The sequence below is a fragment of the Pristiophorus japonicus genome, chromosome 8, assembly GCF_044704955.1.
Source record: "Pristiophorus japonicus isolate sPriJap1 chromosome 8, sPriJap1.hap1, whole genome shotgun sequence".
Classification (NCBI taxonomy): domain Eukaryota; kingdom Metazoa; phylum Chordata; class Chondrichthyes; family Pristiophoridae; genus Pristiophorus; species Pristiophorus japonicus.
In genome coordinates this window covers 199,992,555-200,006,512 of record NC_091984.1, presented here as the reverse complement: position 1 = coordinate 200,006,512, position 13,958 = coordinate 199,992,555, and the positions used below count along the sequence as shown (strand labels likewise).

At 42.5% G+C, this 13,958-nt stretch overlaps 1 protein-coding gene across 1 annotated transcript in view; it reads left to right on the top strand.

Annotated features, from left to right (window-relative positions):
- The window catches only part of dhx37 (DEAH (Asp-Glu-Ala-His) box polypeptide 37), a 42,325-nt gene that overhangs the window by 1,559 nt on the left and 26,808 nt on the right, over positions 1–13,958 (top strand). The window contains exons 2-9 of the mRNA XM_070887774.1: positions 435–563; positions 1,269–1,438; positions 2,359–2,471; positions 3,651–4,023; positions 4,883–5,031; positions 6,764–6,856; positions 7,587–7,683; positions 13,665–13,778. Coding sequence (XP_070743875.1) covers positions 452–563; positions 1,269–1,438; positions 2,359–2,471; positions 3,651–4,023; positions 4,883–5,031; positions 6,764–6,856; positions 7,587–7,683; positions 13,665–13,778 — 1,221 coding nt within the window. The 5' untranslated portion in view covers positions 435–451. The remainder of the gene's footprint in view (positions 1–434; positions 564–1,268; positions 1,439–2,358; positions 2,472–3,650; positions 4,024–4,882; positions 5,032–6,763; positions 6,857–7,586; positions 7,684–13,664; positions 13,779–13,958) is intronic.

The window sequence follows — 13,958 nt, the reverse complement described above, 5'->3', positions numbered from 1 at the left end:
CCCCCCCAACCCCCTCTTTCCCCCCCCCCAACCCCTCTTCCCCCCCCCCCCCCCAACCCCTCTTCCCCCCCCCCAACCCCTCTTCCCCCCCCCCCCCCCACCCCCAACCTCTCTTTCCCCCCCCCCCCACCCCCAACCTCTCTTTCCCCCCCCACCCCCAACCTCTCTTTCCCCCCCCCCACCCCCAACCTCTCTTTCCCCCCCCCCACCCCCAACCTCTTTCTCTCCCCCACCCCCCACCCCCAACCTCTTTCTCTCCCCCCCCCAACCTCTCTTCCTCTTTCCTCCCCCCCCCCCACCCCCAACCTCTCTCCTCTTTCCCCCCCCCCCCACCCCCAACCTCTCTTTCCCCCCCCAACCTCTCTTTCCCCCCCATCTCCCAACACTTGTTTCCCCTACTTCAGACATCAGATGTTTATGTTTCTTTGTTACAGGCCGGTAATTTTTGAGAATGGGTAGATTGCGGAAAAGGCATAACTGGAAGGCACGACTTCAGGTTAAGACTGTGGAAAACACTTCAGAACAATCCAGCGATGGGGTGAAGGTTGAGATTGAACTGGAAGGTGTGTATGAAAAAAATCACCTGACTCGAGGGTGGAAAACGAGTTGGGATCATGCTAAAGGTAGCCATCATCTGGAGACCTTCCATATGGTCTGTAGCCGATGCATAAAAACATTGACGGAATAGCAGAGTTAAATCTCACTGGGGCCTGCTGCCTCAGAAATGTAATGTTAGTAGCTTTGATTCTGTTTAACCCCGTTGCCTAATAGGGTACATGGTATTCGTAGTTAAAGTCTGGATCCCGAGAACAAGCTGAACAAGAACAGTACTAGTAAGAATGCCTCTGACAGCTATTCCAGGATAAACCTCGCATGTCCAATCTCACTACAGTAAAAGAATGAGTGTCGTCTAATGTGGTTGGGAGGAGTTACCAAGCCATTATATGGGAGCTGAATTTAATATAAAGAAAATGGAAAAACAAACAAAGAATATTCTTTGTAACTTTTGGTTAGAGCTTTAATAATTCAGAGATAACTTTGTGAACAAAGAATTGTCATGTCAAGTAATGACTGTTCCGGCTAATCTTTCTAGCAATCACATGGCAAATCTCTATTCAAGTAATAAAATAACATTTCCATGCACATTGATATCTGTGAATTACAAAAGATATTTGTTGTAATTTGTTTTTGTGTGCCAATAACCTGTGTCTTCATTACTGTCTTGATGTTGAACAAATTTGAATGTCGTTTTAAAACCACTTTTGCAGATGGAGTTAGACTAAAAGGAGTCGATGAGAGTAATGCGCTGGTTCTGCCAGCAAAAAGGGTCAAAAGAAAGAGGGTGAACGAAGATGCTAAAAAATCAAAGCAACCTTTGAGCAAGAAGCAGAGGAAACAGCTGGAGAAAATACTGGAGCAGAAAGAAAAGAAAGCTCAGGTTAACTATTGACATTCACTAATAAATACTGGTGTACATTGGCAAAGCCCTGTTTAAATAAGGGTGCTTTAACACGCTCTCTTTAAATTTGCATATTTTGAAGGTAAATTATTTAAAATCAATAAGGAGCTGAAATTCCAGGGACCCTGCTCCGCTTGCTGGGATAGAGAAGGAGCGGGTGCCCAACAGCCATGGACACCAATGCTGTCCCAAATCCCTGGAATGGGGTCATTAGCATGTTCAGAATGGGTACATCATGCCCATAAAAGTACATCAATGCCACAGAGCTGCTCCACTATAAGTATTTGGAGGCCTTTTCTGGGCTAAGAAAGAGTGGCCCCATGGCAACAACTACTGGTACAGTAAGGTCATCGATTCCCTCCCGTAACTATCTTCTGCCAATGTCTGGGGCATCAGCAGGATTCATACAGCTCTTGTAAGCTAGTGTGAGTTCTGCTGAGGCCTTTTAAGGGCGATATTCCTGTGGCAGTCCGAGTTCTCCTTGGCATGACCCCTTGACTTGGAGGCAGGTGGAAGATCTGCCGACAGACCTAACCACCATCACGGGGCTGGCAAATTGCTGGAAATACACCCCAGTTTTGTCTTGGCTCAGACTGGAATTACATAGAAATACTGTCCTAAAATTATATTTAAATAAGCTCTGATCTAACTGTCCAAATTTGTAGGTTTTTCTAAATGATAGAATATTTACCTTTTTATTTAAAAAAAAAACTCAATCCAAAAGTAACATTAAACAAAACTCTTGCTGATAACAAGTGGCGCCCAGGGTTCTTTTTTTTTCCCCCAAGGCATTGATAGAGTCCAAAAAGTAATAAGATTTTACCTGTCTTGCTTAACAAAATTACCTATTTTCTGTTGCTGAAAACCACTTGGAACGTTTTTTCCATTTTCCGTCACAGAGAAAAGATATTCTGAGTAAATTGGCCGAATGCCAGGTTTCAGAGGCCGAGATGAAGCTTTTTTACACAACTTCAAAAATAGGCACTGGAGAACGCTTGTACCAGACAAAACCGTATGTCATTTTCTTACCTTTCAAGAGATTTATTTGGTGAATTAATTTTCCATGGCTAGTAAGTGCACTGAATGCTTTAAGTTCACCTCAAATGCACTGTGGATAGATTCTGGTTGTTGTAGAGCTGGAGATTGCTGTCCATGTACTATAATCAGCTTGACAAAGAATATATTTCAATTTCAAAAAACAATTTTGTGTTTATTTTTAATTGGTAAACGTAAGTTACAACCTGTTAAACTTATGTTAGAATTTCCTGGTGAATTTATGAAGTGTTTTATGGGCACCTTTCAATTTGAGAAATATTCTATCTAAAGAAGCTGGCAAAAGCAGCACTTTCCATATGTTTCCATGTTCTGAAATGACGAGACAATTCATCCAGCTCACCCTCTCATCACTCAGTGTCATTTACTACCCACAGTCCATTTGTACTTTTATGTCATCGAAGATCAACTTTAGTGCCTGCTGTGATTGTAACAATTTTATTCTAAGGATTAAAGGGGAAAAGTGGAGATCCAAACACATTTGGCCAACATGAGATTTGGAAAACTGCAGTTATACTGAAGGAAGAATATTTCAGTTTTTATTTCCCCTCAAACTATTTTTGTCCAAGCGGACTAATCTAGATTTTCCACTTTGCTGGCTATCGCCCAAAAAATGGGCGAAGTTCCAACCTTGGCAATGTTATCCGCCTTCATGTTCGCTGGAACATCGCCGTGAAAAGCAACTATTCTCCAGTGATGTTCTCAGCGAGCGATCAGTCCAGCGATGTGCCGAAAGTTGCGCTGGGTGATGTTTGGGCGATCACCTCGACGATGTGAGTCGAAAGTTGGTGGGACAACTTTTCGGCGATGTTCCGCCCCAACTTTTCATTTTTCAGTCAAAATGGGTGATAGCAGGCCTTTTGGGGCGATATATGGGCACAAGCCCAGCGATATGAAGTGGAAAGTAGCCCATAGGAATTAACAAATTGATGTCTACCCTGCAACATGTAAGTAGGATACCATATCAGTTGCTGATCACTACAGTCCAGGCATGAAGGATGCCTGTATGACTTGGTGACAGTAGTTTATCAGTCTCCTTTACTCATGGAAACGCATTGTATTAATTGATTTGAAACTCCGTACCCTATATTCTCTTTTTGATTTGATATAAAGGTTTGGCACCTTTTTTATATTTCAGGTCTGAACAGGAGGTTGACAGTGAGTGCAGAATCAGTAGCGTTAGTGGGGCCAATAGGAAAAGACACAGAAGAAACTCTGAGGTTGTGGAGAAAACACCAGAGTCTGAGACTAGCACATCCTCGGACAGTTCAGATGAGGAAGAACAAGTGGACGATGCAGATAAGCTGGAAAGTAACAGTACACCGTCAAGTGCAGAAGAGAAGAATGTCAACAATGAACAAATTCAAAACTCCTCAAACCGTGCAGAGGCAGTGACTGAGAAGCTATCAGCATTGGTGTCCGTTAATAAGAAAATCAGTCAAAACATGATGCAGAAGCCTTCCTCCGAGCCTGCCATTTTCATTCCAGTGGATAGGAACCCAAAGATTCAGGTGCTCAATTGTGGTAAACTGTAACGTATGTTGTTTTCATTTAGAATTTAACTTCACTCCCTTTTTGATGTTGGAAATTAATATTGACGACAGTCAGTATTAAAATACAATTCTTGTATTATAGTAATTTCCCTATGACCAATATCATACTGTGGTGGGTAGAAAGCATGTGTACATACATGTTGCAGGTTGGTTGTTATATACATACTGTAGTGACTAAACTGATATGAGAGCGGGACAAACTGTACTTGTGGAGGAGATGGTATTTTCTTTTATGTTCCCCAATGAGTACGACACCTGTATAAATAATATTTGATTATTTTACAAAAGGCATGTTGAACAGCTCAAAATGGATAAGAAGTTTTAAAAAACGGTATCTGCCCTTGCTTGTGATAAGTATTTCCATAATAGTTTCTAGCCCTTGTTGCTGCTAGTATGAAATGGAACTGTTGAAAGTAAGTTTTGTTGGAAAAGAGGGATTTGAAGTTGATTATTTAAAATTGGTGACCTCATTAATAACCATTTTAACTATTTCTATGCCACTCGCATAGCTAGATTTGAACAACTGTCTCCTGAAACAATCAGTCTGCCCTGAAGCACTTGGCTCCAAATTACAAAGCTGCAAGTTTGGTCTTAGAATTTTTGTCAATCAGTGAGTTTCAGCAACTCTTGATTGAGGCTACTTCAGTTGGGTCGTCTGTGGATAGAGGTACAATGGGGGAAAGCCCAGTTATTAAAAATCTTTCAGCAGACTCATTCCTACACCAGTTTATGTTAATCTACAAGTATTTTATTAACAATTTATTATTGTATTTATAATTGTATCTTGAAAGGAGGTGTTTTCTGATTGTTCTTCCAGGAAGCTCGTCTGCAGTTACCAATTCTAGCAGAAGAGCAAGTTGTTATGGAGGCCATTAAACATAACCCTATAGTGGTTGTGTGCGGTGAGACAGGCAGTGGTAAAACTACACAAGTGCCCCAGTTTCTCTATGAAGCTGGATATGCCAGGTATGCTCAAAAACTGATTAGCTAGATGCTAATATGTATAAAATGTATTTAATGTTTTTGAACATAAACATATTTAGTAACAAAGTATTATTTTGCTCTACAATGCACATACAGTAGAAATTAATAGGAGACTCTTTTGCAAATTTAAGTTGGGTGTCTGTACCTTGAATACAAATTACAACATTGAACACAGGAATTTACCTGCAAATACTAGTGGATGAGATTCGATTACCCATTCTACTTGTGTCTTCTGTATGAAGTACTCGTTCAAATAAAGGGAGTTCCAAGATATTTTTATGTAAGGAATTCTTGATGTGCATGGTTAGTTGGTGCATTACTCCTAGTATAATTTATCATCACAACACTGACAAGACATGCCATAGTTTCATCATCATCATGAGGAAGACTTGCTTCCACTCTAAAAGTGAGTTCTTGGGTGATTGTACAGTCCAATATGGGAATTATAGTCTCTGTCATAGGTGGCACAGACAGTGGTTGAGGAAAAGGGTGAGTGGGGAGCCTGGTTTGCCGCACGCTCCTTCCGCTATCTGCGCTTGGTTTCAACATGCTCTCGGCGACAAGACTCGAGATGCTCAGCGCCGTCCCGGATGCTCTTCCTCTACTTACGGCGGTCTTAGACCAGGGATTCCGAGGTGCCGGTGGGGATGTTGCACTTTATCAAGGAGGCTTTGAGGGTGTCCTTGAAAAGTTTCCTCTGCCCACCTGGGGCTCACTTGCTGTGTAGGAGTTCCAAGTAGAGCGCTTGCTTTGGGAGTCTCGTGTCGGGCATGTGGACGATATGGTCTGCCCAATGGAGCTGGTTGAGTGTGGTCAGTGCTTCGAAGCTGGGGATGTTGGCCTGATTGAGAACATTGATGTTGGTGCGTCTATTCTCCCAGTGGATTTGCAGGATCTTGCGGAGGCAGTGCTGGTGGTATTTCTCCAGTGCTATGAGGTGTCTATTGTATATGGTCCATGCTTGCGTCTGCGCACATTCAGAGGCCAAACTCCAAGCCATTGTCAACATCTTCACCGAGGCGTACAAAAGCATGGGGCTTACACTAAACATCCATAAGACAAAGGTCCTTCACCAACCTGACCCCGCCACACAACACTGCCTCCCCGGTCATCAAAATCTACAACGGGCCTTGGACAATGTGGATCATTTTCCATACCTCGGGAGCCTACTAGCAGCAAGGGCAGACATCGACGACGAGATCCAACATCGCCTCCAGTATGCCAGCGCAGCCTTCGGTCGCCTGAGGAAAAGAGTGTTTGAAGACCAGGACCTCAAATCTTATGGTACCAAGCTTATAGTCTACAGGGCAGTAGTGATACCTGCCCTCCTATATGGCTGAGAGACGTGGACCATATATAATATACACCTCATGTCATAGTTTGGTCAGCTTATGACTGAGTATCAATAAACCAGCTCCCTTGTGTCCATATTTCTGTTTTCAATATGGATTGGGCTGTTCAAGTTTTGCCTTTATTCAAAAAACCTCGAGTTATGATTACCCATGATGATTACTAAAGTAATGAGGAATGTTCTTGAGTCTAAACAACCCTGCCCTCTCCAACTTAGGAGGGGATCCCACTCCATGGTGCAGATTCTGCCAGAATGTTAATTATTGAATTCAATCCACGCTTCTCCCCAATTATTGCTCAGAAAAACATTATTGAAAATGTGAAACTGTTTGATGCTAATCCTCTCTCTGGTTATTGTGCACAGTGGTGACGGAATCATTGGTATTACTGAGCCCAGGAGGGTGGCAGCTATAAGCATGTCCCAGCGAGTTGGAAAAGAAATGAATCTTTCAGACAGGTAAAAATGTTTCTTTCCTAATGTGAACTGAATTGGGCGAGTACTTAAAAACTTAATGGGGTGTTGGGATAAATTAGTTCAGCAATGTTTAAGCTTTTGTCTTATTGGACTACATATGTGCATACGAAGGAGCCTTCGAGACATATATAAAGTTTAAATCCATGCTTGCATTAATTTGGATATATCTCAAGTTGCTGATGCTAACAGATCTTGCTGTTTGCTGATTTGAGATTTATCCATTAAGGAGGCAACAGTACCAAAAAAATCCTTTTTTGCCCACAAAGTTCAAACCAAACAAGCCAGCATAGAGCCCTAGCCATGACTATAAAATGGTATCTGGATTCGGGATACCAATCATTTATCCATTGTAATCATGTAGTATTTAAACTTTCCTGCTGGTAGAATTGCTTATCAATGGGTACATTTTAGTTCATTTTAAAACTGGTAATCCAAATTATGTTCTCTGTAGCAATTGCATGCACCGCTCAGGGGTAGGTGCAGACCATGTCCCAGGCCTTTGTTAGGCTCAGTCTCATGCCAATTGTTAAGTTGTATGCCTGAGTGCTGTAGGTATGACTAAACTAATTTTAGTTCCAGTTTTGTCCCCATCAGTTTTGTCGTCTTCTGATAGGCACACATGCAGATTTTTCAGTAAGGGTCATCATTGACAGTTGGCTGATATCGATGGGCAATGTAGCAATACTGAATATTTAACTTGTTGCTTTTGAAGGGTGGTTTCATATCAAATACGATATGACGGAAATACAACTGAAGACACGAGAATAAAGTTTATGACAGATGGTGTACTTCTAAAAGAAGTACAGAGGGTGAGTTGAATTTCTTTTCCTTACATATGTTGAGTTAGAAAAGCAGTTGATTGCTGACAACTGGGCCAAAAATTGTGGTCGGTGTCGTACATAAGATCATAAGAAATAGGAACAGGAGTAGGCCATACGGCCCCTTGAACCTGCTCCGCCATTCAATAAGATCATAGCTGATCTGATCATGGACTCAGCTCCATTTCCCCGCTCGCTCCCCACAACCCCTTATTCCCTTATCGTTTAAGAAACTATTTCTGTCTTAAATTTATTCACTGTCCCAGCTTCCACAGCTCTCTGAGACAGGGAATTCCACAGATTTACAACCCTCTGAGAAGAAATTTCTCCTCATCTCTTTTAAATAAGATCATGCCCTTTAGTTCTACTCTTCCCCCATCAGTGGAAACATCCTCACTGCATCCACCTTGTCAAACCCCCTCATAATCTTATACGTTTCGATAAGATCACCCCTCATTCTTCTGAATTCCAATGAGTACAGGCCCAACCTACTCAACCTTTCCTCCATAAGTCAATCCCCTCATTCCCGGAATTAACCTAGTGAGCCTTCTCTGAACTGCCTCCAAAGCAAGTATATCCTTTCGTAAATCTGGAAACCAAAACTGCATGCAGTATTCCAGGTGTGGCCTCACCAATACCTTGTATAGCTGTAGTAAGACTTCCCTGCTTTTATACTCCATCCCCTTTGCAATAAAGGCCCAGATACCATTGGCCTTCCTGATCACTTGCTGTACCTGCATGCTATCCTTTTGTATTTCATACACACTTAAATAATGACTTGCTCTTTGATTTTTTTTTTCTGCCAAAGTGCATGACCTCACACTTTCCAACATTATATTCTATCTGCCAAATTTTTGCCCACTCACTTAGCCTGTCTATGTTCTTTTGCAGATCCTCCTCACACATTGCTTTTCCTCCCATCTTTGTATCGTCAGCAAACTTGGCTACGTTACACTCAGTCCCTTCTTCCAAGTCGTCAATATAGATTGTAAATAGTTGGGGTTCCAGCACTGATCCCTGCGGCACCCCACTAGTTACTGATTGCCAACCAGAGATTGAACCATTTATCCCGACTCTATGTTTTCTGTTAGTTAGCCAATCCTCTATCCATATTACCCCCAACCCCATGAACTTTTATCTTGAGCAGTAACCTTTGTCAAATGCCTTCTGGAAGTCCAAATACACCACATCCACTGGTTCCCCTTTATCCACCCTGAGGTACCGCCGGAGTATGCCTCTGACTAGCGAAAGGAATACGCCCCTACCTGATGGCAGCTGTCCTGTGGAAACTTGCGGCCTGACTCTGCGAGTAGGAGGCTAAGGTATTGGCCCACGGATCCCAGAGACGCCGCCTGTGCAGAAGCATACCTGTGTTCTCGTGGGCCTGATCCTCCAATCACAAATCAGAATTAGATTTTAATTGTTTCCGAAGGGAATCCCATAATCACATTTAATGGAATCTTGAAATCAGATTTAATTACAATTTACAGGTTTGGAATTTAATTCCTAATTAGCTTCATTCCACCAACTTCACTAAAAAAAAAAATTGATCATTTTTGATATTATTAAAACTTTTGTAGAAACATACTGAAAACCCCATTTGACAGTGTATGTGTATGATTTGCAAGCTGAGAATGTTTAATACATGCCTGAGGTAACATTTCCGTATTCAGTTGGTGGGCAAATAGCCCAAACTCTGCGGCAATAATTGCTTTCTCGTGGGGTGTGCAGATGGCCTGTCGACACGTACATTTCAGACCGCAAGTTCCGAATTTCGCGCAAACGCATGCAGAATCCCTGACCTTGTGGGTTTCAAATGAGGTATGGCAGCGTACACTGACACTGCAAAATCCGAGCCATTACATTTTAAGAACTATTTTTCATAGGGACCGAAATTCATTGACATACTGCCCGCTTACTGCCAAAGAATACAAGTTTCATCAAATAACTGGTACATACCGCTGACATAGCACTTGGCAGAAGATTCATCATTGACATACCATCGGGCACACCGCCTGCCCTATGTAGAACTGCCCACATACCGCCCAAAAGTACAAGTTTCATGACGTACCGTCTACGTACCATTGGAACTGCATACCATCCTGGAGAAGGTGCTTTAAGTGGATCTTAAGTAGGTAGTATGACACAGAGCTGATGCGTATAATTGTTTCACAGAAGTGTGGCATGTTTGATATTACACAGATCTTTATAGTTCTCCACAGTTTGATGTATTTTTAAATGGATTGGTTTTCTAGAGTTAGCCAATAATGCAGTTTGAATAGCAATATAACCACTGAGTCTGGGAATTGTGCGTGTGTTCACTAGAGTGATCTTATTTTATAAATGGTCTAATAAAGCCTTATTTACTCCTTTATTAATGAACTATAATGTTATTAGTCTCTTCCCCCATCCCAGTCTCTCTCTCTCTCCACAGCGATCGCTTCCCCCGCAGCGATCGCTTCCCCCGCAGCGATCTCTCTCTTGCGTCTCCACCCCAGTCTCTCTCGCCCCCTCCCCAGTCTCTCTCCACAACCCCCCCCCCCCCCCGCAGCGATCTCGGGTCGGCAGTCTCTGGCCTCTCGTCGGTGTTTCTCGGGGGGCGGAGCTTGACTGCACACAACTCCGGTGCCGATGATTCCCAGGTCGGAAGGCCTCCTCCGCCCGCCACCACTCGCTGCACTCCCGCCGAGAAAAGCGGGATGAATCTCCTGCCCTCTCAGCCCCAGCGGAACCGGGTGGTAAAAAAGCAAACACCACCCGGGTACTGCTGAAAAACGGGAGAAACTTAGCTTTCATCAATTTCGGCCCCATAATATTTTTTCTGCAACTACTACCTATGCATTGCTAAATTTAATACCGCAGGATGAACTCTGGACACATGTCAGAGGTGCATCTGTTAGATCATGCAATCCTAGTTCTCTGTGGTCGACTATCTTGTCTGCATAAAATCCTCTGTTCATTTAAGGGTTAGACTGCAGACCAAGAGCCATTGTTGCATTGATAGGATCGTGTGAAGTTGTTCACGTTGTGCTATGAAGAAAATTGTGGATCAGTTTTTTTTTAAAGCAAATTGATAAAACTTAGCCATGCATAATGTAATTAAGTTGCAGTCATTGTAGGTTTTTAGTATTTTGTTAAAGTTTGCAAAAGTAGTTTACTCAGTCATGCCTAATTAATTGAAAAATGTGTCTTAAAAAGTAATTCTGAGTTGCACAACTGAGCTCCATTAATATGATACTCCAGTGATGTACTATACTCGAGGGCTGTACAGGTGCAGCACCTAAAATCCAGAATTCGGACGATCTGTGGTAGGGTCGTCCAGAATCCGCAAAATGTTCCGGAATCCAGACACCCTGCCAAACTGTTACCGCAGCCAGCCAGGCCCAGTGAAAAGTCAAAAAATGAAATCCAACTACTGTACAGTGACAAAAATTACAAGAATAAAAACATCAATCATAGAAACATAGAAAATAGGAGCAGTAGTAGGCTATTCGGCCCTTCGAGTCTGCACCGCCATTCAATATGATCATGGCTGATCCTCTTATCTCAACACCATATTCCCGCTTTTTTCCCATACACCTTGATGCCTTCTATCTATCTCCCTCTTAAATATATTCAATGACTTGGTCTCTACAGCCTTCTGTGATAGAGAATTCCATAGGTTCACCACCCTCTGAGTGAGAAAATTTCTCCTCATCTCTGTCTTAAATTTCCTACCCCATATCCTGAGACTGACCCCTTGTTCTAGACTTCCCAGCCAGGGGAAACATCCTCCCCGCATCCAGTCTATCCAACCCAGTCAGAATTTTATACGTTTCAATGAGATCCCCTCTCATTCTTCTAAACCCTAGTGAATACAGGCCTGGTCGATTCAATCTCTCCTCATACGACAGTCCTGCCATCCCAGGAATCAGCCTGGTGAACTTTCGCTACACTCCCTCTTTGGCAAGTATATCCTTTCTTAGGTAAGGAGACCAAAACTGCACACGATGCTCCAGGTGTGGTCTCACCAAGGCCCTGTATAACTGTAGTAAGACATCCTTACTCCTGTACTCAAATCCTCTTGCAATGAAGGCCAACATACCATTTGCCTTCCTAACTGCTTGCTGCACCTGCATGTTTGCTTTCAATGACTGGTGTACAAGGACACCCAGGTCCCTCTGTACATCGACACTTCCCAAGCCATCACCATTTAAATAATACTTTGTCCTTATGTTTTTCCTTCACATTCATCCACATTATACTGCATCTACCATGTATTTGCCCACTCACTCAACCTATCTAAATCACCTTGCAGCGTCTTTGCATCCTCCTCACAACTCACAATCCCACCTAGTTTTATGACATCAGCAAACTTGGAAATATTACATTTGGTTCCCTCATCCAAATCATTTATTTATTTATTTATTTATTTATTTATATAAATATATGTATATACCCAAGCACTGATCCCTGTGATATCCCACTAGTCACTGCCCGTCACCCCGAAAAAGATCCGTTTATTCCTACTCTCTGTTTCCTGTCAGTTAACCAATTTTCAATCCATGCCAATACATTACCCCCAATCCTACGTGCTTTCCTTTTGCACACTAACCTCTTATGTGGGACTTTATCAAAGGACTTCTGAAAATCCAAATACACTACATCCACTGGTTCTCCCTTATCTATTTTATCAGCTACAACTTCAAAAAAACTCCAGTAAGTTTGTCAAATATGATTTTCCTTTCATAAATCCATGTTGACTTTGTTTAACCCCGTTGATATTAACCAAGTGTGCTGTTATCACATCCTTTAGTAGGGAAAATGCTGGAGTATATTATACAGATGTCAAGCTAACCGGTCTGTAGTTCCCCATTTTCTCTCTTCCCTCCTTTTTTAAATAGTGGGTTTACATTTGCCACCCTCCAATCTGCAGGAACTGATCCATAATCTATAGAATTTTGGAAGATGTCAACCAATGCATCTACTATTTCCATGGCTACCTCTTTTAGTACTCTGGGATGCAGATCATCAGGCCCAGGAGATTTATCTGCCATTAGTTTCTCCTGCACTATTTTCTTACTAATTATCATTTCCTTTAATTCCTCTTGCTCACTAGACCCTTTGGTTCCCTGGCATTTCTGGTACGTTATTTGTGTCCTCTTCCGTGAAGACAGAACCGAAGTATCCTACCTGTTCTAGTCCAGGTCGTCACAGTCACGGTCCGCACCAACTCTGCACAGCACACAGTTCCCCGGCCAGAACCAACCATTTTCACGCGCGCAAGTCCCTGGCCTGTACCTAACTCTGCACAGCACACGTCCCTTCGGCCAGAACTTTTCAAGTGTAGTTATACAGGGCATTAGACTACCTTCCAAAACATATAGGTACAAAAACGAGAGAGGGAGACTTACCATACGTTGCGAAGAAGCGAGGACTGCAAGGCCTGCGAAGAGAAGAACTACAAGATGACGTCCAAAAAACGGAAATATCGGAACCTGGACGCAGGCATTTCTGGACTCTAGATGCGCTTCTGGCATTCCGAAATCCAGAAATACCCGAACCTGGGCTCGAGCGTTTCCGGACTTCGGACATTAGAAACTCGTTCGAAAGTCCAGAAAAAGACGCAGTCTGGAACGGCCTTGGTCCCGAGGGTTCCGGATTTTAGGCGCTGTGCCTATACTACAAGCTATAGGTGTAGGAGTATGTAAACCGCTAAGTGAACTCATGGAACTACACATTACAAATAGCCAAGATTTTGAAAAAATGCTAATTGGCTGATTTTCAGTCTCACTATATTTTGTTATTTGGCACTTAAATGGTGAAGCTGTACTATTTATAACAAACTCTAATGATTTAGTTGAATTACGAACTTGTTGTACACAGTCAAGTTAAGGCTGGGATTTTGGCATTCATCAGTTTTGTTGACGTGTCCATGTTGGTCTCCGTTCAAGCTAAAAATTGTTCTGTGAACAATGTTTTCAATCTTCCAGGATTTTATGCTCACCAAATACAAAGTGATTGTTATAGATGAAGCTCATGAGCGGAGTGTGTATACAGACATCCTGATTGGTCTGCTATCTCGTATTGTCCCTCTTCGAGAGAAGGTAAGAAGGATTTCTGTCTATTATTCTTTTATTTAGATGTGCTTAAATGTAACATGTTAATAGTGATATTTTCAATTCACCAGACTTCCAAAATAAAACAATATATTGGCTTTGGAGGGAGTGCAGTGTAGGTTTATCAGAATGATATCTGGACTTCAAAGGTTAAGTTACAAGGAGAGA